Source organism: Pygocentrus nattereri, chromosome 18, assembly GCF_015220715.1.
Source record: "Pygocentrus nattereri isolate fPygNat1 chromosome 18, fPygNat1.pri, whole genome shotgun sequence".
NCBI lineage: Eukaryota > Metazoa > Chordata > Actinopteri > Characiformes > Serrasalmidae > Pygocentrus > Pygocentrus nattereri.
This window is the reverse complement of record NC_051228.1, coordinates 21,445,779-21,470,587: the sequence shown is the minus strand read 5'-3', so window position 1 is coordinate 21,470,587 and position 24,809 is coordinate 21,445,779. Positions and strand designations below refer to the sequence as shown.

At 38.6% G+C, this 24,809-nt stretch overlaps 1 protein-coding gene across 1 annotated transcript in view; it reads left to right on the top strand.

Moving 5' to 3' along the window:
- The window catches only part of LOC108427250 (leucine-rich repeat transmembrane neuronal protein 4), a 183,212-nt gene extending 160,925 nt beyond the window's left edge, over nt 1–22,287 (top strand). The window contains exon 3 of the mRNA XM_017697251.2: nt 17,617–22,287. Within this exon, the coding sequence (XP_017552740.1) occupies nt 17,617–17,955 (339 nt within the window). The 3' untranslated portion in view covers nt 17,956–22,287. The remainder of the gene's footprint in view (nt 1–17,616) is intronic.
- Nucleotides 22,288–24,809: the final 2,522 nt, after the last annotated feature.

The window sequence follows — 24,809 nt, the reverse complement described above, 5'->3', positions numbered from 1 at the left end:
GAGTATATATACATACATACATACATACATACATACATACATACATACATACAAGATAAATATTACACTGTAGTTATCTTAAGATCATGTTTCCGTATGTCTTCTTATCTCATTCTGAGTGTATTTCATTCATTGGCTTTAACTTGCATAAGAAAGCAAACAAGAGAAATGTTTTAATGCATGTTCTGTTGGAATGTGAGTTAAGTCATCAATGCCTATTAGGCTATGGATTATTCCATTGTATGGCTTTTCATACCAATTACAAGAGATACTGCCATAAAAGCTTTTCTGAAGATGTGAGCACTGCAAGAAGAACGACACAAAAAGTTCCAGTCATTTTGTGAGTTTGAAAAGATTTGCTAAGCCAAGCCAGAACATCTGCAGCAAAGTAAACTCTGGACAATTGCTTTGGCCTTTGAAATTGACTGTACACAAATCCTTTCAACTGTACTGCTCATCGGCATCTATCATGAAAAAAAGATAACAAGACTTTGCCTGAACCACAAGTGGGAGTGAAAGTAAGATTGATCGCTTTCGAGCTGAAACATCTTCAGACAAGGCTGTTCTTCTCCAGTTTAAATGTCTGGTTTTAGCCTGCCTCCCTCAAGCAAAGTGCTTTAGAGATGAGTGATAAAGCTTTATCATAATAGGAGAAATTATGGATATTAAGTTAAAATCATACAAGGCAATGACAGATCATGTTAAAAAGATGAATACTTGTTTTTTGTGCTTGGAAAATTACCACACATCATTAGAATAAATGCAAATAGATATAAAAACAATAACAAGAATGTCTTGTTTTCACAAAAGGAGTTGATATCCTGTGATCTAAGTAGAAGACCAAAGTGTAGCTCCAGTTTTCATCTTCACAGATTTGTAAAGTTCCATTACCAACACATTTGACTTCATGTAACAGAAAACTGACTAGTAAAACTAGGTATTGGTTTATGACTACATTTAATAGTGGTATTTAAAAAAAAAGAGGTTTGGAAATGGTTAAATGAACACAATGATATAATGTAAAATCACTACTTATTAATGTTATTTGTATTTATTCTGCTGTTAGTGATTTTTGTGACCAAATAAGCATCAATTAAAATGTTCCCAGATGCCTAAAATCATATAGTACTGTATATATTTACATATCGCTCCTGTCAGAACAAAACCTCATATCTCCATTTTTGGCATAATTTGAAAGTGGCTGTTGTGCTTTATATTGTACGTAAATTTCATGATGAATGGACCAAAAGAAATGACCCAAAATGACTTGGATAAAAATCTGGTTCCATTGACTTACATTAAAAGTGATGTATGTTTGATCCTTCTCCTGTAAAGTTATCATTTTGAAGATACAAGGTTTTGTTCTGACAGCAGCGTTATGTTATCCTCATGTATGGAATATATAACCCTACGTCCTGACATTTTACAACAAAAAATTGAAGAAAAATATAACGTTTAAAAGAAAACAAGATCGAACCATAGGTGGGAGTGAAACTCTAGCATCGATCACTTTCAAACACGAGTGTGTTCGGACAAGGCTGTTCTTTTCCAGTTAAAATGTCTAGTTTTAGATGGCCTGCCTCTCTGAAGCCAAATCAAATTGGAGAGCTGTAGAGTGGGATAGTGGAGGAGGCGGAGATGAAGAAAGATAGACGTGAGGAGGCCCACACAAAGGCCTGGCATCGGTCCAACTCTCACGGCCATGTCTGATTAGAGCTCATCTTTAAAAGTCAGGTTCACACACTGCCTCCCAATATTCCTGATTAAAGTCGGGCAGAGGGGGCTCAAGCTGAGCCAAAAACCCTTTTTACATTTTGGAAGCATTCATTACTGGGACCGTGCGAAAATGCAAGCAGACGCAGATGGATGGGTTCTGTAGTTCTGGGAGAAAATGCTGGGTCGTCACTTTGTGGCACGAAAAGCAACCAGGACCACTGGCACCTGTTAGCCTCAGCATTCCAGTTAACTCACTGAACTCACTGATTAGAATATATTTGTATACATTTTTCTGTAAAACAATACAACAGCAAAAACTTCATCAAATTCGAATCATAGCAACATCCCCTCTTCTGCAAACAAACATAAACATAGTATGAACCGAAGGTTTAGAATCTGGCACTGGATTCACGAAAGGGTCTTAAGAAAGAAAACATTCTTAAGTGTGTGTTTTTTTATAACTTCAACCTTAAGGAAAATGTTGTGAAATGATTATTCTTAAAATAACATCTCAAGAATTGTATTATTTTCTTAAGAATAATTCTAACAGCAAGTGTTATTCTTGAAAATATTATGTTCTTATATATTTTGTTATCCTTATGATAGCCTCACTATGACAGCCTTGTCTTAGGCTGTAAGATTTGACAAGGTCAATGTCTAAATTTATTACTGACACTACCTCTGCTGCTCTTGACCATCCTCATCCATCACTCCACAATTATTGACTTTACATTGATGATTTTTGCTGTTGGTTATTTCTTTCTCCATCACCTCTAGTTCTTGTTTGCTAATATTCTTCCATTTTGCTCCTCTGGATGGATTAAACTAAATGATATAAAGAACAGTTATTAAGAATTCTGAATGTATCTCACATCATTTGTGGTACAGAGTAGAACGCAATGCAGTCCACATAACAAAATAATGAAGATTTTCTTAAGAAAATAAAACTAATAATTAAGATTATCTTAAGAGAATGTTTGAGAACTTCTTAAGTTATTTTCGAGAATTGCATTTACGGACATTCTTATGAACTTCTTAGTGTCTTGGTGTCTTAAGAACCTTTGCAAGTTTTTTCTTAAGAAAACTTTTGTGAATCTGGCCCCAGATCTTGTTCTGCTTATTTCATTGAGCTATATAACAAATGCAACAGATATTAGATAAATGGAGACTTGATGACAATTAGCATCAAATGCTTCAGCAACATTTGAGACTAAAAAGTCATAGTAACACAGCAAGGTTAGTTTTTTTTCAAGGCCAGGGTACATGATTGTAGGACCCCTGGGGTAAATTGAACTGCTCAGGGCCAAAGCTGCCTTTGAGACTTTAGAACCTGTAGGATTCTAAAACTAATCAATGTCTGTGGTGTCTTTGGATACTGAAATGAAGCCTTGAACCATTCATTTACCAAATGGATTGTTCAGTGAAAAACATGACCAACAGTAATTTGAAAGCCAAAAGGGCTTGGCTAAGGTAATCGTCAGCTTTCCTACTGCTGCTAAATCAACATCGCTGAATGCCCAGTTGAAATTCGAACTGAAAGCCTCAGGGCAAATCATTTATCAGATGGATAGATCAGTCAAAGAAGCTAACATGAGCTCTAGTAACCCAGCTAATTCAACAGCTGTTAGATCAGTGGAGACTTGACCTAGAAGCTAAAAGAACTACTTCTGCAAGATTTTACACAGTGATTGACGGGCAGGCCAACATAACGCATTTATTCTTTCCATGTTGTAGGACCCCTGGAGCAACACTGGATAAAGTATCTAGCTGAAGGGCACTTCAGACATTGGAACTTGTTCTAAGGATGTCTGTGGGCATGTTGGGATTCAATCTAAAACCAGGGTGACTTTTTTTTTATATAGTTTTTGATATAGAGGATTTCTAGTAGTAGAGACACCAGCATCTGCAACTGATTTAAAATGGAAAGAATGGCAAATCCATCTATACATGCATGTTCTGTGTAACTTTATATACATGCAAAACATGAACTTCAACATTATGTTATAAAAGTATTTGAAACTTTCGGTTCTTTAGGTTCCTTCATAAAATGCTAAACAAAATATTGTTTCACAGAAAAACACTTTTAATAGGGCATAAACTTCTCCCTGAGGAGAAAGCTGGAGGAAAGCTCCAAAAAGAATGGACTAAGGCTACTGTAAAGCACAGAGGCAGATTTCTTACAGCGGTGTCCCATATGGAATTAATGAATTTATTTATTTATTTATTTGTTTGTTTGTTTGTTTGTTAAATGTATTTTAGAAATATATGAAAATAGACACAAATTGGCTTGTTAAATATACAAAAGGCATTGAAATGTAGTTTCTGAATATTTTCATTTTTAATTTTTTTTTTTCCAATTGTATTAAGTTTTACAGATTTCTGGCTTCTGTATTTTGCATTGCACTTTGCATTAACCATTGTGTGTATGTGGTACTAACACATAAAATGTACCAAGATATCAAATCATAACTGCATTGTCACAGTGCTTCAGTGCCTATTTGGCAATATATTCTGAAATACATTGTAGTGTTTGCAATGTATTTCAACATTGATTTTGATACATTTGAAATGTAAGTCAGGTACACAGAAATGTATCTTTTTTAGAAATATATATCTTTTTTTCTCATATGAGGTCTTTGAAGTTGTGTCCATTGATGGGATCATGAACTCAGAAACGTATGAATGTCTGCAAAGAATCTGCTCAAACAATAATGCCCAGCCATCTTTTAAAACAAGTCTTTGCTGAAAGAAAATCACCCTCCTGAAATTGCCTCTATAAAAGAAATACCACTTGGTTTGATGGTTTGCTTTCCAACGTAATAAAAATAATACATTTTTAAGCATGGTGCAAATGTTCATGTATTTTTTGGGCTACTTTTTTATAGAACTATAACTGCCTAAACAAAACAAATTCTGTTATTGTGTCTCCTGGATGTTTTGATGTTGGAAACTTGCGGTCCATCAAAGAGAGAACAAAGTAAGAACACCCAAAATTAAAAAAGTAAGCATGTGTATTAGTTTATTTTCTCTCAGTGGTAGTTAATGGCAGTCATGCTGTGCTTCCTTCATGTTAGTAGTTAAAAAGGCAGAAATAGGGATTTTTATCCTTTGCACAAAAAGGTTAACCTTTTAAGCATGGTGTGAAAACATGCTGTTTCTGACATTTAATCTGCACTTGTCTTTTAATCATTTCTCTGTGCTGAAGTTGCCTTTAAGTGATGTGTGAAGAACATGATCTCATCTTTTTTGGTTTATCTCACAAACAAACTTTCTCAACATGAAAACACATGAATTTGATTATATGTCACATACATTTTGTCATTACTTTGATTAAACAAAGCAATACAAGTATTTACTGATTTGTGCTCTGAATTAGCTCGAATTTCACTGTAAGCAACAAAAAAGGCAGCCTTGTGAATCTTTTATACAGTGATAGGAAACATGATATCACAAAGAAAGTACCATTCATCCTGGTATGCTGTGGTAAACATGAATATGCATGCAGTGTATCTGCTTTAGTGGCAGAGTTAACCACATTAACCTTATGAAAACAGAGTTTCTACTTCTAGAGGAGTTATGCTACTTGCTCATTCAGAATACAAACATGATAAAAACCTTCCTCTATTTTTGTATATTTGTTGCACTAAATGGTTTCAAATTCACATACAAAATGTAATATGATACAAGGAACCTTCAAAAACACAAAACCTTTTTTTTTCTTTCTTTCATTGAAGGAAAAGGTTTTTCAACAACTGCATCACCTGTGTGAGCTTTGTTAGAGCATAGTACATCACAGTCCAGTGTACAAAAGGAATTATATTTTTAGTCACTCAATGAAATAATTACTTGAATTTAGTTAAGTACTAAGATCAATTAAATTAGACACAATCAGCCTTGATTATTCCCAGCCCTGTTTTATCTAAACATCACTTCTATAGAATAGAACCTTCCCAGCAATGCGATTTAGGCTACAAGATCTCAACGATCATCACACTGTCCTGCAAGTTATTGAAATATATCTGGAATATGTCTGGAAAGGGTTACAAAGCCATTTCTAGACTCTGGCACACCTTTGAACCATGTTGTGAGCCTTTGTCTCTAAATGATGAAAACTCACAGCAGTGGTGAACCTTCCCAGAAGTCCAGAAGTGGCCAACACTGATGTTGGACAAGAAGGCCTGGCTCGCAGTCTCCACTCCAATTCATCCCAAAGGTGTTCTATCAGGTTGAGGTCAGGACTCTGTGCAGGCTAGTCAAGTTCTTCCACATCAAACTCACTCATCCATGTCTTTATGGACCTTGCTTTGTGCACTGGTGTGCAGTCATGTTGGAACCTGAAGGGCCGTCCCCAAACTGTTCCCGCAAAGTTGGGAGCACGAAATTGTCCAAAATCTCTTGGTCTGCTGAAGCACTAAGAGTTCCTTTCACTGGAACTAAGAGGCCGAGACCAACTCCTGAAAAACAACCCCAGACCATAATCCCCCCTCCACCAAACTTTACACTTGGAACAATGCAGTGAGACAAGTACCGTTCTCCTGGCAACCACCAAACCCAGACTCGTCCATCGGATTGCCAGATGGAGAAGTGTGATTCATCACTCCAGAGAGCACATCTCCACTGCTCTAGAGTCCAGTGGCATCGCTTTATATCACTGCATTTGTCACTTTGTACTGCACTTGGTGAAGTAAAGCTTGAATGCAGCTGCTCAGCCATGGAAACCCATTCCATGAAGCTCTCTACACACTGTTCTTTAGCTAATCTTAAGGTCACATGAATTTGGAGGCTTGTAGTGATTGACTCTGCAGAAAGTCAGCGACCTCTGCAAAGTATGCATCTGCTGACCCCGTGCTGTTATTTTACCTGGCCTACCACTTTGTGACTGAGTTGCTGTCATTCCCAATTGCTTCCACTTTGTCATAATACCACTGACAGTTGACTGTGGAATATTTAGTAGCGAGGAAATTTCATGACTGGACTTGTTGCACAGGTGGCATCCTATCACGGTACCACTCTGGAATTCTCTGAGCCCCTGAGAGCGACTCACTCTTTCACAAATGTTTGTAGAAGCAGTCTGCATGCCTAGGTACTCGGTTTTATACACCTGTGGTGATGGAAGTGATTGGAACACCTGAATTTAATTATTTGGATGGGTGAGTGAATACTTTTTGGTATTTACATGGCCTGTTTCTTCATAACAAGCACAGAAAATCACTAAGAGTATGCTGATGTCTTGTTAGCGAGCTAGCTACGTTTTCTGGTCCACCTTATACAGTCCAGAAGTACTGACGCCTGAAGCGCCAGAATGTAACCGCTGCTCCATTTAGGGTGGAACAGGAAAGTTCAAATGAGAAGCTGGCAAATAGGTGACTTCAACTTCAAATCACAGAAGAATTAGGGGGGGGGGGGGGCGATAATAAATTACTGTCCCCTGCTTTGAAGGCATAAGAGGTTCTAAATGTAATTAAAGCCCAGCAGCGAGGTTGCTGGATTTTACCTTCCAATGATATCCTTGCAGAATGGCAGGTTCACCTACAGAGCACCAGTAGTAGCCTGTTAATGAAGTAATGTTCTTTTCTATGCCAGGGCTGCCACATTTCATAGGGGAAATTCAGTTCAATGAGGCAAGGTGACACCTGAAAACAAGAAGTAGAAATAAAAGTAAGATTGGGCCTAAATGGGGAACCACCAGTTATGAAGAATTTAAGAGGCAATAACATTGTTTCACACAGGTGATGTAGATGTTGCAAAACTTTTTTCTTCAATGTCTTGGTGTTTTGTGCTTGTATCATATTTTTGTATGTGGATTTGAAGCCATTTACTGTAATATGCAAAAATACAGGAAATCTAGAGAGTCACAGACTAAACCTTGAAGGTTTAAATGGGCCAAATTTGCCAGATTCTCAGAATAGCTTGCCAATGAAGTGCTCAGTTTAATAGGATTAAGTCAGAAGTTAAAAATAAATAAATAGTTCAAATAAATAGCCTTGCTAACGTCGAATGGAAGCTGGCATGGATACACTAGCTGTTGACTTTCTTGCTGTTCTAACCTCTTTTTAGCCCAGACGGTCTCTTTAAAGTCAGTCTCTGGCCCCGTCTATAGCAGCTGATCCCTACTCCCTCCTTTTCCTCTCCACCTCGTTCCTCCCCCTGCTGTTTTTTTTTTTTTTGGATTTGGTTTCGCTTGCCTGAGCTCGCCCTCAGACATGTGTTTTGCTCCACTGAAAACGTGTCTGGTGGCTTCACTGTCACACAGGCCCCCAGTGCAACATCTGTGTCATCTTCCCCGCACACGCCAGCGCCACATTAAATTTTCGCACACTCCAGCGCACACACAAACACACACACACACACACTGAGACACTCTTAAGCACTTCCACAGAACGATTTAACTGCTCTCGGCTGCAACACAAATATCTGCCAAATTGTGATGAATACGAGTTATACTTGCTCTGAAATTGCCCCTTGCCTTCTTTACAGCCAATGGCAAACAGATTTTTTTAAGGAACTTCTCTTCAAACGCAAGTTGATTTACAAACACGTTGCATGCAAATTGTATCAATTCAACTTTGTGACATCCCATAACATGTTGCCGTGCATTATCTTATTGCTTCGCAGGCCTGCGCTTCTAAATGACAGGAATTGACTCATTGGCCCGTGAAAGTGAATGGCTCCTAACATTCGCTCCCCCACTCCCCGATTGCACATGTCACAGGAAAGCGACCGCCACCATCAGCCTCATGCATAAATGCATTCGTACTTTAGTGCAGGACGAGCCGTCGCCAGACGGAGAGCCTGCATTAGACGTGAGCGTGACCCTGTTTCTCCTTTTAGAAAGTGGTAAACACGCTGTGACAAAGAGAGCCAAACATCATATGGCTGCAGCTGAAGCTGAAGCACCCAACTTTACGGAATAATTAATGCACATGCCTGAATTGTAGCAAATATGTAAGTATGGTGTCATCACCGAGCCACTTAGCATAAACTGTACATCTAATGCATAATAAGTGAAACAGTTTAAAGTGTTGGCCTATGTTCTAGATTTTTCTACCATTACAAGTCCACTTTCATCATCAGTTGTTATTCATTTCCAACCTCATTTTATCCTTTAGAATTAAACAGGATGTTGTATGTATTTTTAATTTATACGTAAATGAATAAATCGGGGACATAAGAAATGGGAAGAACTCGCTTCAGAAGTGTGGATGCTTTAGAAGACTATGCGATGATCCAACGTTTAATTGTTTTCTCACATCTGCAGTAACAACACTCCACATAACTTCAGTGTGAATCAGCAGGGCTAAAAGGCTGCAGGCTGAATGTATTCATAGTTGTGACATCAGAAGCATGATTATTTCAAAACTGGCCAAATTTGCAGCTCAGTGTCCATATTAAAGGTCTGGTACCTGACCTGATGGGGCTTGATAAAATATAAAGTTTCAGGCAGGGCTCAAGCTGGTTTTTCATGACTATGTAAATTCTATGTGTTCTTTTGTGCACTCTTTCCTTTTCCTCTCTGAGTCTCTTTCTGAGTAACTTTACAGTCCATAGCAGTACTATCTCTAATGAATATGAGATATAAATAGCTGCTGAAGGGCCCTGTGACTGCCAGACGGCTCCCTAAAAATTTCTGGGCTCTCTTTTAATCCAGATTTAAATGCTCAGGCTGTGATTAATCCAGGTTTAGATGCTCAGGCTGTGAATAATCCAGGTTTAGATACTCAGACTATGATTAACCCTTGTGTGGTGTTTGGCTCCATGGGACTCGTTTTCAAAGTTTACAAAATAAAAAATGATGTGATTTATCATTAATTTAACCTCAGATTTCGTGGCCTTTGCACATTTTCTGTGAAGAACATATAAAATAACACAATTTTAAAGACTTCACACTGTAAACCACTTACACATTTTTATTACACATGTGGCGTCGGGGTGAGCCTGCGGGAAATAAAAGTGTGGAGGTTCTGTGTCCCTTTACTCTGTTCTCCTCCTACATGGCCTGCTGTTTGTGTGTGTGTGTGTGTGTGTGTGTGTGTGTGTGTGTGTGTGCGTGTGTGTGTGTGTGTGTGTGTGAGGGTGGACAACATGGACAGGCTGCTGACTGGCTACAGCTGGTAAAGGAGAATCTTACAGTGATCACTTCTGATATTTTAAACATCTGGCATTTTTACATAAATTGTTATGATGATGATTTTTAAAAACGATAATGCAGTGGATCCACCAGATCACTGCGTAACAACAACATGAATGCCATACAAGGGTTAATCCAGGTTTAGGTACTCAGCTTTTGATTAATCCAGGTTTAGGTGCTCAGCCTGTGATTAATCCAGGTTTAGGTGCTCAGACTATGATTAGCTTTAATTACTCAGGCTGTAATTAATGCAGGTTTAGAGACCCAGACTATGATTAATCCAGGTTTAAAAACTCAGACTATTACTAATCCATATAGTCCCTCAGACTGTGAGTAATCCAGGTTTAAATACTCAGACTATGATTAATCCAAGTTTAAATACTTAGAATAGTTAATTCAGATTTAGATACTCAGACTGTAAATAATCCAGGTTTAAATACTTAAACTATGACTAATCCAGGCTTAGTTACTCAGGCTGTGACTAATCTAGGTTTACATACTCAGACTGTGTTGTGTTTAGGCTTCGGTTTAATGCCTGTGAAGACTTCTAATGTACTGGGGAGTGAATGAAACGGTTTGCCTTGAAATTTTAACACCTTAAGGCCTTTAAAAAAAGAATGGTTTCTGCTGTTTAACCTGCACTTCTCGCGTTAATCATTTATTTCCATATGTAAAGAATGGTCTTTATGTAGTTTGTGTTACAAGAAAACATGAGCTGGAATATATCAATTATCAGCAATGCTATATTTTTAGCCTATCCAAACACACCAATAATAAGTGCATACTTATCTGAATGATCTCACACACTTGATACAGTGATACAGTGATAACTTCCACAATATGTTCCCTAATATTGATCCAGTTCCAACTGAAGAGATGGTTCAGCAGTGCTCCAGTGCACTGTATAATGCTTGAGTTATTTGTGTACTGTTTATTTTTATAATTATATATTCATTTAATATTTAAAGGCACCAGCTTAACAAAAAATTGCTTGATCCAGACTCTTCTTGATAGACCCCAGCAGTCTCTTTCTGTCACAATGGACAAGAAACTGGAGTCTGGGTAATGGAGCAAAAGACAGTGAGTCAAAGGGAGCACACCATGTACCACTCCAAATTACAGCACCAGCAGCTAGAGGAGCAAGGGCAGTGACAAATACTGTGAAGGCTTTAGTCTGTTCTTCTTTCAGAGTGCAGGCGTTCTGAGCCACACCACCTGTTTCAAGAGATACTTCTTATGCTCGTGGATACACACCATTATCTTTACCCCCCCACACACAGTACTGCACACACATACACGCACCATGACAAGTGTATTATCAATCAACATGGCTTCCCTCTGCAAGAATGAAAAGAACAATGTAAGCCAATTAAGCCACTTCATCGCACTCAGTGTGTCAGTGTGAGACTAACAGCTAATTCCATTACCACTGACTTCTTAACGCTCACAGTTCACTCGAGAAAATGCTGAGCCAGCGTGTGTGGCTGCAGCTCTAGCATACTCTTAGGTGCTCCACTGAAATACTCACATTGTCAGAACATGGTGTCCTACATGTATAAATAAAGTATATTCATGTATGTGTCCACATTTATTGTCCATTTTATTAGCTCTACTGTGGTCCATCTGTTTCTCTGCATACTTTGTCAGCCCCCTTTAACCCTGTTATTCAATGGTCAGGACGCCACAGAGCAAGTGTTATTTGAGCGGTGTATCATTCTCAGCACTGCAGTGAAACTGACGAGGTGGTGGTGTGTTAGTGTGTGTTGTGCTGGTGCAGGTGGATCAGACACAGCAGTTCTATTGGAGTTTTAAACTGTGTCCACACACTGTACACCTATTAAACATTCTTACCTTGCTGGTCTTTCATTAGTGGTCACAGGATGCTGTTTGCTATATAATTTTGTTTTGTAGACTATTCTCAGTCCAGCAGTGACACTTATGTATATAAAAACTACAGCAGCACGGCTGTGTCTGATCCACTTGCACCAGCGTAACACACATTAACACATTACCACCACATCAGTGTCACTGCAGTGATGAGAATGATCCACCCAAATAATACCTGTTCTTAGATAGGGTTTAAGGGGTTAATAAGTGTGCATTGATACCTATTTCCCTTGAGCTGAGCTTACTCATTACATTATGGGCACTCAGAGGATTAATCCACACACACGCTTGCACATGCACGCTAAACACACACACACACACACACACACACCTACACACACACACACACACACACACAAACACTGTGTTTCTCTCTTCTCCTAATCACCTCCTCCTTGTCGCTCTCTCATCAGGTGCCATGGATTAATTATCGAGTATTAACTCCAAACCGATTCACTGTGTTCCACATAAATCTGCTTGTACTTGTGTGTGTTTATCTGAGTTAAAGAAATATACAGCAAGACTGTGTGTGTTCATCTGTGTGTGCATGTGTGAGTATGAGAGTGTGTGCATTCATAGGCTAAAAAGAGCAGCAGAATTAGAAAGGGAGTATTTGTGGTTATGTGTTTGTGCTTTCATACATCTTCAGGGCAAATATGTCCAGGGGAAAGCAGGGCTAACCTATGGGACTGTTTATTTATTTATCAATTATGTTTTTCAGCAAATAAACAGTAATTAAGTGCAAAAATGTCCAGGAATGTGTTCTCTGTAGAGGATCTCTAAATTTATTACCTTGCATAGATATATTCATTCTTTGTGTTGGTCTATTTGAGCTTCATCAGTGGCCAAATGATGCTGTCCACAGGAGCTGTTGGCTGGATCTGTTTGGTTCTCAGTCCAGCAGTGACACTAAGGTGTTTGAAAACCTTAACAACACTGGTGTGTCTGATCTACTCGTGCCAGCACAACACACTACCACATCAGTGTCACTGCAGTGCTGAAAATGATCCACCACCTAAGTAATGGGGGGGGGGTTGTGGGGCTCCTGATCACTGAAGGAAAGGGTGAAAGGGGGCTAACAAAATATGCAGAGAAAAGAGAAACAGGTGGACTATAGTAATTGTTGTATATGTAATTGTAGAACTACAGAGTCCACCTGTGTGGAAAAGGGATCTGATAAAATTGACAATGAGTCAGCACTTATAAAAAAAAACAAAAAACAAAACACAAAAAGAAGAAAAAGAAAAAAAAGCATTTGTACTGGCCACCCTCACTAAAAGCACGTTGCAACCACCTCTTCCTACCCCTTGCTTGTTTATTTCCCATTTGCTGCAGCACACTGCTTTCAGTTTTGTAACTGTAAGCCTCCCCCTCCTCCTCCTTGTGGTTTTTGCTGGCTCACTCACATATCGGAAGGGTCCTCCAGTGGTGGACGGGGTCTGACCTCTGATATTGAAACAGGAAGACCATGCCAAAGCTGTCACAAGCAGGCCAGTGTGCAACCAGATGAAGTGTTATTCTCTGCCAGTAAACACAGCTAGTCAACATGCTAGCATACCCCATCTGTTCTGGACACAGTGTGCGCTTACTCACAATGACACAACACTGATTTTAGACTTGCTTACTTTGGTTGTGATAATGTGTGGCATACTGTACTGTATGGAAGTGGACAAAAGGACAGTGGAATTTCAAGCTTCAAGATGGATTCTGCTACTGTTTTTAGCTACGCTACATACCTTTGTCCATTTTTGTAGATAACGATATACAGTGTCAGAAACCACACAAGTCTGCGATGGTTTAACAGCTCCACATAGTTTGAAGCAAATGTTTGATGAGGTAGGCATGCGGTTAACACCGTGCTAACTGGCAGGGTAAAACTCCCATTACTGGGTAGCTACATTAGCCATGTAGCTCCAGTGCAAAACCAAAGAAGCAAACACGCCTTGGTTCACTGAATACAGTTGAGGTTAGGGGAAACATTGCGTAAATGATTTATTCCTTCTTTGAAATAAAACCTCAATCTAGTGTGCATCTGACTGGCAAATCTTACTTGACTGGTGAAAGTACTACCTATAAAAGCCTGACCGCTGTAACACACCACTGCAAGCTATTGATGTTCTGATGATTGAATGATTGACAGGTGATTGAAGCACACTCACACGCCATTTCTCTCTAAATAGATGGTTGGATATCATGTCCATCTCCTACATCTCTTAGATAGATTGGAACTAGTAGAGGTTGGCGTTTATTCATTTCCATTTATCTACATGTACTTAAGTACCGCATTGATGCATTTGTACTTCTCTGAGGATTTTCACATGCTTAGATGTTTTTGCTTAAGTAGGGTTTTGAGGAATTGACCTTTGACTCATCTTAATCATTATGTTTAGCTCCTAATTCCTTGTTTGAGCTTCATTCCATTCGGTTCTGTTAGTTCAGCTTGTAAACAGCTTTGTGACTGGTCAGCTCTCACTTCTGGTCAGCTCATCAAATCTCAGCAATTCCTTTGGTGGATCTGAAAAAAAGAGAAAAGAAGAACCTAACTACCTTCATATGCTAATAGATGCTGGATGTGCCAATAAGCTTCATTGTTGTTCTGTAGAGGAACTCTGTACGAGACGAGGTCTAGGAAATTAACATGCTTGGCTATGTTAAATTCTGCTTGAGACATATAATTTAACAATAATTTATTTGAAGTATGGGTTTATTCTACTCTAAATTAGGCTGTGATGATTAGTCTATTAAAATCAATTATGCCATTTTTCATTGATTAAAATTTACATTTTCACTCACTTTGTTTAGTATATACCATTGGAATGATAAACAGGGAATCCACAGGTAATTGTATTTATGTTTTTCACAATGAGAAGTTGTTAGTATGCAAATCACCCTTGTGAGCATCAGTGAAAGAAAGGAAACCCACACTAGTAGGATCTCAAGAGAAGGAAAAAACAGTGCTAAAGTTTTAGTTAATGTAACAAGACTTGTCCAAATACATTTGGAGCATTTCTATTCATCATGAAATACTTATGTGATGTAAAGAGCAGCTGCTGTATTCAAAGTGAATATAAAAAACAGAAAAACTAGATTTTGACCGTAATTATCTTTACCCTTGTTTCATTGATGTAACAATACCTGTATGTCAGTATGGATCCATACTACCCTACCCACCCTTAGGGGCAAGTTCCTACCAAGCTTAAACATGACCTGCTCTGCCACGCCCCGTTTTTGGAGTGTACTCTTTCCTTATAGATGCTCACACACCCAGCTTCTCACCCGTACCTTGTTATCTCTCTCTCGAGTCGCTGTGCGCTTGTTGTTCTCGGCTGTTTTGTTTATGTTTCTCTGTCAGGAGCCCCTTTGTAAAACCCCATCGTCTGTCATGCCGACACACTCTTTCGTCCCCAGCACTCACTTAATTTGCTGTGACTGCCGTCATGCTCACATCACTGGCTGCTCGTTTTCAACCTCTGGTAATTGGGCCCTTTTAAAGCAATACGCTGCAGGGGGTTCTGGGAAAACACTCCGAGGTACGCCACTAGCACTCCATTATGAGTTTGTTTGCCAGTGTTTGTGTGAGTACATGAGGGGAGGAGGGTTGAAGTGTGAGGGGTAAAGGATGAGAGCTGATAGAACATGTGTGAGTGTGTAGCAGATGTGAAATCTCTACTACTGGTGACATTATGGTTCAACAGGGTGATACAAGAGGACAGACATATCTGCTACTTTATTGGTTCAGATTGCTTCAGCCTAATGGGAGCTACAACAGAATATTCAGGGCCTCTTTCGAGTGAATCTCCCTGTATAAGACAATCCATTTGAATAATGAAATGGGTGAAAGTGAAAGGAACCAAGAAGTTTCCAAAATGAGTTGAAAGAACTTTTTTTTGTGGTTAAAATAGCCTCCCCAAGTATGTGTAGATGTAGTTTGCAAATGAAACAGAAGCTGCTGCTGTTCTCAGAACAATGGACGGTCCACCCCAGAGTCCAGACCTCAACTCAAATAAAAAACCCTGTACTTTTGACTGGAAATTAAATGAATGAAAGGTTGTCTATGACTATTCTACTGTACTGCAGGTACATGTGCACATACACTTGCTGACCACTTTATTATGTACACCTATGTATTACAGTCATGCTCATTGATCAAGTCCACTTACCATATGAGTGCACTTACATACTGTAGACTATCTGTTTCTCTGCATACTTTGCTTTTGCCCTGTTCATTTTACCCTGCCGGTGAGCTCACTTCTATGATCTAAAAAGAGCTCAACCAGTTTACATTGAAGTTCCTGTAGTTACTGAATAATAAGCCTTAGTATGTAATAAGACTAGGTCGTTAAAGCGCAGAACCCCTGCAGGACCACTACTGAGCAGATATTATTTGATATGCTTATTTGGTGGGTTATTCTCAGTCCAGCGAGCGAGTTGTTCCTTTCTTCTATACTGCATTTGCATATACTGCACTATAGTAATTTGTGTATATTGCATTATACTGTATATGCAATGGTAGAGTATATTACCTCCCACCTGGTATCTCATACTATGTTGTTCTCCACAGTGTATTACATTACATCATGCAGTATTTTACTTGTTTTTCTTCTACACTGTACTGGTATATCTCCTCAACCTATATACTGCCAGATATCTGGAATGTTTTAATGCTGTTGATATTTATTGCTATTAGTTGTCTGTTGTACTGTCTAATATGTGCAATACCCTTCTCATATCCCCCACCCCTTGTTGTTCCTTCCTTGCGCTTTATGTTATATGTAGGAACGTTTCTGTAGTGCGAGAATGTGACTGTATTTCTGAATATGCTGTCTTCTGAATACAAAATATAATGTAATATAATATGAAAATAAACCCTTCATGAACTTGAACTAGTTTAAGAAATGCGATGGCAACTGCAAACTTTTGTTTACCAATTAAGTGTCAGTGCTATTGAGCTTAGAGCCACTCAGTCTGCAGGAGGTCAGTGCTTTTCTAGCCATAGTTTGACTGATTGTCATGCAACTGAACACACTTGCTCCTGCCTCCACTGCGAAAAGTTTCTATGGGCATAAAAAGCCATATGTTGCACAATTGATATGTATTAATATGCAGGAATATTATGTAGTACAGATGAATCCTGGTTGAAAAAAATACCTAGTTGGGTGAATGAGTGAGGATGATAAGGGTCTGTGAGATGCTAAAGATGCTTCAAGATGTTAAAAAAAGCTCAATTGAGCACTGAATTGAGGGCAGATGCTGATCTCTGATATTCATTTCTACTGAACCATAAACAGTCATAAAGTGTAGAAATTAGGACAAAATGCAGCTGCATTAGCATTTTTATTGAAATCTTGTAGATCTTGTAGTCTTCTTGATTAGCAGAAATGCTAATTGGTGGGGCATAAACTTATAGCTACTGTGCAAAACCAAAGAAGAAAACGTCACACAACAAGCCTAATAAATTTGAACTTATTTACAAGATTTGTTTTTTAAACAAAATGTATTTCAGAAGAAAATGAAAATTAATGGCACTCTTCATTTATCATAATATAGGTAAATACAAAAAGCTCTCTTATGTTTTACTGTGAGCCTACTAACATTGAGAGGAGTTATGTTCATGGGCATGTTATAATAAAGGCTTTTTAACTCCATGAAGAATGGATTTTTACTTTATTCTCTAGGTTTTGAACCCCTGACCATAAAGCACCTTCAGTATTAAAGTCATAATTCCCTATCAGCATGTTTATGTTCTCCTCAACAAAAGTCGTTTCAGCTTTGATGAACTGTTGTGTGGAATTCATTGAATTAAATACATTCTACACATTTCATTGCAAAACCCTTTTTTGTCTTTTCCTCTTCCCTCTTTCTCTTCTCTATCCCTCCGTGTGCAGGTCCCTCACCAGATGAGCGCTCTGACCTTCTACCGATATGAGCAGCCTGTGGTGGATTACTGCCAGGCTCACCAGCCTCTGCGTCTCAACATGAGCTATGAGGGTCCGCCACAGGGCCTGGAAGGGCTGGATGAGTTAGTGCCCCGCGATAGGAGCACCATCCAGACCGTGGCGTTGCCCGCTGTACCGCCGTCTGGCTCTGGCACCCTTGGGCCCTGCTCTCCCCCGACCATCCGAGCTCCAGGAGAGGGGCCTAGCATCCCCTATCCCAGCACAGAACGCTCCATAAGCTACCCAACCACCGAGCGCCCCACTAGCACCCTGACATTCGGACGCTAATGCTAGTGCACTAATGCACCAGGTGGAGAGGGAGATCTTGGGTTCCACTGTACTTAACCCCAAGAGGGGCTGAAACTGTGGGAACATTAGGAGGGTTCTTCTACTTCTAAAATTTCTGAGGGACACTAATGCTAATGCACCGAATCCATGGAGTACAAGGCTGTTCTTGGTTGAAGATCCATATCCTGCTGGATGAGTGGAACTGCGCAATTTGTCGAGAGGATTCTTCTTCTTCTTCTACTTCTTCTTCTAAGTGAACACTTTTCTAGAGAGCAGGGAAAAGAGAGAGGAAAAAAATTCACACAGAGAATGAATGGATCCACAACATGGCTGAGAAATTCAGAAGCTTGATTTGTGAGCTTGTGTATGGGGAGATGGGATTTCATTTCATTTGTGTTTTTCTATTCTTTTTCTTTATCTATTTTCTTTTTTTTCAATGCAAAGTCCAACTCAATGGAAAATTGAAAGCCGATGTAACATGCATGGCACGTTAAACATCGCTTTGGTTCCCCGTTCTGCCTCCTCTTCTTTGCACCAGCCCAACAGGACGTCTCCTCTGAGGAGCTGATAATGGCGATTCGCTCACGCTGCGAAAAGAATGAAAAGGAATGTGCAATAAACAAGTTTTTTCTTTCTGTGACGGAAGATGGAGAAAGAGGTGGGTGGGGGGGGCTATGGGAAGACGAAAAAAGAGGCAGCATGAGAGAGAAGGAATGAAACAAATTAATGTTTACCAGAGCTCAGAGACCTCTCGCTGTTATTCTCATTTAAGTTATCAGCCAGTGGTCATAAATAGCGCCATTATTTGATTAAAATGATGTCTGTCCAGACATGAGCCGTTTCAAATGGAGAGATCGCTGAGGTATCTCTGCTCTTCCGACACTGGAAAAAAGTTTTAATTAAAAGCCTGGAAGGCCTGGTCTCCTGCGGGTGTGCACACGTACCAAAGATCAAGTGTTCTTTCAGATGTACAGTTCAAATTTCCTTTTTATTGCTACCAAAACCTCCAACCCACAAATTCATGGCCCAACACATTGACCCTAAAGTGAAGAACAGGGACACACAGTGTCTCTGATGCAAAGCATCACTCGTATGAAGTATTTATTTGCTTATAGCAACCCCTTGTCTTGAATCTTCAGCCTACTAAACATGAGTGAGTGAGTAAGTTCCAAGTCAGGTTCATGAGGTGCATTGCATCTAGAAAAAGAGTCTCTTCACAGAGACAGTTATAGTGTATGTGTATGTATGTGCGTTTGAGGTAGGAGTCACATTCCTCTAAAACCTTCTGAGCCATCTTCAAAGACCCCCACCCAATTATCTGCTGACACTCGCTGTAACAAGGCAAAAATCTTTAATGAGGGGAAGCCAAAAGAGAGCTTCCACAGGAAAGAGGTGAAAAAAACTGGGCAATAGATACAGATTTTCCTTTAACAGAGAAGTCCTGCACCTCAATCCGTTCAGCATTTACCCAGAAATGAACAAAAAATGGAAAGAAAAATGTCTTTTTTGGACTTCACAATGGGTAAGGTTATTGCTGAAACTGTAGAGATAAGTATATGTTTGGCTTGTTCCCCTGTTGAGGCCTGTTTGCTTGGTTTTGATGATAGCTTGCATTTCCCACTGATAGTAAGGATTTAGCTTTGGATATTTTAAGACTTTAGATTTTGATGCTAGGTTATGAGAGCCTCCTGAGCTGGACTGGGTATCGCTCAATACTTTTATGGTACAGAACAAATTATAACAATACTACAAAGTATCAAACAACATAAAATTTCTATGCGTAAGTAGTCAATTTTAGGAACGTGCAAATATAGACACCAGAAGGGGGTTAAGCTTCTGCCCTTTAGCCCTTAGACTGTACCAGCAGCCTCGTAGTTGGCTTACTGGTTAAACAGTTTGACCTTATATGGCCTCTGCCATTGTTCAAGATCACCTCATGAAGTAACACAGATTTATACAAAGCTCTGTGGAGTACTTAAAGAGATTTACTTAGATCTACTTAACAAATTGATCAAATTGATCCAATTGATGAGTTTATATTCAGGCTGGCCTGCCTTTTGATCACCCAGCCCCCACCACGTAATAATAATAAAAATTGTTGGTTAATGGGCTTGGTTAGTTTGTTAGCTAGTGTAACACCTACTTATATAGTACCAGTGATCGATTCAAACAGGGTCCCTAATTCTATACAATCCTAATTCATACATGTGTATTCTATAGTGTATGGTATTTAAAGTATTTAGAATGGTGTATAGCACCAAAGAAAGAGGGGTATAGACAACTTTAGTCACCAGTTTGCTTATTCCTCATTAGTCTAAAATCTGTTGTGGTCAGTAAAGATACCCAGTTCCAGCACCTCTTATGAACTTCCACTTTAAGCTACATTTCTGACTTATATTTGAAAACAAAATCAGTATTGAAATCAAAATGTAGGCACTAAAAAAGGTTTGAACGATACCCAGCCCTACTCGTGTTCTACCATAGAGAAAGCAGTACATGTTTGCCACTAGAAGCCATGTTCCAGTCTACAGGAAGACCGTTTTCCATGCCTGATAGTGCAGTGTGGACCTGCAACTGTTTCTGTGTTCCGTTGCAACTTGTACATGGACCTCCTGGAATAATGAAAGAATATCGGAATTATTGCCTGTAAACACGGATTTCTTTTTTTGTTTCTTTCTGTCACCCTGCGTGCCTGTGTGTTCGGACTCAACACAATGAATGTGGATTCTTGTACCTCACTAACAGCTAGTGTGGATTTTCCGGATTTTTTTTTCTTTCTTCTTTTTATATTGTTATTATTCAAACACTCCCAAATCCTAGGATTTGTGGGAATGTTTGGAACAGAGGGCAGATTTCACTCTCAAACTGGAAAGAGGAACTAAAAAGAGAAAGCTGGGAAAAAGACATCACTCTGAAGGCACTCAAAGACTCACAATGTTTGCAGACGCTAATTAATGAACACAGATTCAACAGGACATGTTTATCTTGTAAATAGAGAGAAAAAAGTATCATGTTGTTTGCTTCTTCTGATACACACACAGACACACACACACATGCGGGCTCTCGGATGTCTATTGTGTCGGGAGGGGGGCTTTCGGTGTTGCTCTGCAGAGAGACATCTTCAGTAATATATCCACATTTTAAAGATCGATATTTTTCTATATCTGCTCCCTCCTCACCTCTACATCTCATTGTGCCCATTGCTTTTCATCACCCATCAAGATGTTTGGAGTTTGACCGTGTAAAGTTTAAACTGAATATCTTATCGTTTTAACGTTGTTTCCACGTTTGTGTCCATGCCCCGGTTTCATTTTACAACAGTATTTTCCTGCGACTGTTCCAAACAGGAGGAACATCATTGTTTTGCAGAGTATTCACCTCCACCACCACTTCCACTTGCTTTGTTTTTACAGTTTTGAAAAGTCCTGGCAATATACAAAAAAAAAGAAAAAGAAAAAAAAAAGAGATTATCTATTTGTACAATAAGAGTGGCTTGTGTTGTGTTCCAAAGCTTCATGTATGATATATGAGCTGTTGGTTTGATATTATTGTTAATGGCTGTGAATTACCCAGAATGCTCCACTATTGCACAATATCATCCGGCCCTTCTGTGATGTTCAAGCCCCAAATAATTCCAAGGGCTGCCCAGCAAGCTGTATTGTGTCATGGCTGTGGACAACAGGTTAAAAAGGTTTAACAACAAGTTGGATTTTTTCAAGGTTGTGTGATTTTCAATGCAGCGCATCCTTTACATCAAGTCCAAAGCATTTTTTTTAAAGGCTTGAGAAAAAGCAGAAGAAAATGGGAAAACATGGATTCCCTCCATCACTTTTCTTTTAACAGCTATAAGGTGCATATACTGGTTAAAATAGTGGGTTCCACCACCAATGGAATTTGAGTGCTCAGCACAATTGCTTGAATTGCAACCATTACAACAGAGCTCTAAATGGTCAACTTGATTAAAAGTATTGGTCTGTCAGTTTTGGACTTTATGTGAAAGACAGCATTAATATGCATCCCTCTATTTTCTGGACATGTTGTTTCATCTGTAAAAAGTCAGCCTGTGTGTTTGGTATTATGGGAGAGTCTCACCAACAAAGTTACTGGCTGTAATAATTATAATATTGGTTCAGTTACATTACTTTGCCAGGGCTTAAGGCCATGTCACTCAAAATATGATGAATAAACATGAAAAAGCAAAAGATTTTAAAATTACCTTCCATTATCTTGGTTGTCTCCAAGCCAACAGCCAGACATTGACTGGTTTTGGGACAGTTCATGTCTGTGAATGTTTGCAAAAAAAAATAATCACCTTTGCGAGAAATCAGGCAACAAAGTAATACATACTACACTAATAAAAAAAAGTTCTTCGGCCAGTGCCACAGAGGAACCACTTTTGGTTCTGTAAAGTATCAGGTTTGAACTACAGATTTGCAAATGTAAAAAACCTTCCTACAGAATATAGGTTCTATACTAATTCAAGATTCTTTCTAAGTGGAGATTTATAACTCACATTCACACTAATTTACAAAAATTGTTCTCTAAAGAATCATCAATGGAAATGGGAACTAAATGAGTTTCTTGTATATTTAAAATTGCAAAATATTTAACTACAACCAGGAACAAAGAATAAACACAGAGTAAATATTCTAAAGCTAATTTTAACAGTTCACTGTTCTTGAATTTTTAGAAGCAATATCATGACGCTTTCATAAAAAGTTCTTGAAAAAGTAACGAGGGCCTACATGACTGTTTATGCTACTGCAAGATATGACCCTGCAAGACATAATTAGTTATATGTGCTAGACTTATTGATGTGCAGATAAATCACAAAAATAACACAAATTCTGTACACTTTAGTAAAGACCCATTTCAGAAATGACGTTCAGGTATTAAAGAAAGTCAAGTGAGAAAACAAATAAGCTCATTTCTTAGTCGGGTTTATCAAGTCATTGAGTAACATTTGACTTTTTAACCTTTAGTCCACAGCCATGATAAAATAAAGACATTTTAATTTCCTGAATGAATGGAAATTCACTTTCATGAGCTTTTTTAAACCCCTGTCCATGGAGCACATTATCACACACAAGTATACACACTAAAACAGCCTACTGGGTTTATTTTTCAGTGTCTAAATTAGTGGGTTTTGTATGCTAAGCACTGTTTACTAAAGGGTCCTTTACAGCTGCCATTGGGGGGTTGAAAGGTGTGTTCTAAACAATCCAAAATTGTATCTCATTGACCTGACTAATGTGGTTTTCAAGGCCCTGCTTCACTATAGAGCACAAAGTGCTTTTGATGCTTTATTTTTTTGTCTCTGTTGGTTCACATTGAGAACATATGATTGCTGTTGTAAGAAAACCTTGTATTTCTTTATTATACTTTATAGTAGCAGTAAGGAACGTCTATTAATGATTTATAATCATTGATTGCAAATGATTCTTGTTTGTGTATAGAATATAAAGGACAAATGGTAAAATGTAAATCACAGAGTTACAAGGTTTCCTTATGACTGCGAGTTGGTTTGTTTTGTAAAGTATGGCTCTAATGTTTTATAGGCAGACATTCCCTATTCACTCCATCACTCCAGGCTGACCCAATCAGGCATGAAGAGTGTGACAGGTCGCATCACATCAGCTGTCTGCCTGCTCCTTTCTGCCTGCATTGCCCAACTCCCCTTGGCAGCGTCCAGCCAAGGGGATAGCCCCTTTTCAATTAATCTATCCTTTGATCAGTGCATTATTGTAGGACATTTAGAACAATGATTTAGCCTTTGGTTCTAAACTGACAGAAACGTGATGTGACTTTTTTTTTTTTGGTCAGGAACAGTGTGGAAGCTGGTGAATTTCTAAACAGAAGAAAAGTCCACACACACACACCAACACAAACACTGTAACAGAATTTAAAGCAATTTAGATAAAAATGCTAATGTTCCTAATTTTGAATGAAAGCAAATAGCCGTAAAACAATGTGCTAATAGGTGGCTACTGGCTACTCTTTGTCAGCGATTTTAGCATGAATTATTTCTTTGAAGTATATAATGTAATTGGACAGTGTCAGTTCTTTGTACTCTAGCGCAATGGATTCCAAATAAAACAGAGGGTGTGTGGTTAAAGTGCAGAATGTCAACTTTTGGAGGGCATTTATATCTACATTAAGTGAACCATATATCAGTGTCAATCTATGGTTATTAGATATAGGCCTTCAATTTGGGCCATATAAGACAAAAAACACTACAGTAGCTCAATATTTCTCTAGCACCCTTATGGCATCTCTAACAGCTAACAGTGGTGCAAATTCACATTCGTTGACTGTTTAATTATAGATTAATCATAGATATATGAAGCTTGTAAAATACTACTAATTTTTATTTCGAAGTTTCTGAAAGACAATAACACATATTTGAGCTTGCATGTATCAGTTTTCTTCCAGTAGAGTCCTGCCATGGAGCTGCTGCCACTGTTTTCCATTTCAAACAATTCACTGAAACCTGGTAAGACTATGGCTCATATTTACAGCCAGTAATGTGTCTAGAACTTCCAGGAGGCCTAAAGTGCCATTTTCTCACAAAACTTGCCCTGTCTACTATAAATCACAGTATGATTTGTTGATTTCTCAGTCTGTTGAGCATTTTAAAACTATAATATAAAATGTATAACTTATTATTAATAATTAAATATTAAAACTATTTCTAACAAAAACGTAACAGTAAACTTAGATTCAAGTCCTGAGAAAACAACCTTCTCTGAACACATAGTACTATTTCTGTTGATTATCAACCAGAGGACAGTAATATGATGAATACAATTAAAAATGAGTTATAATAGGATATACCAACATGGGTAAAAGATATT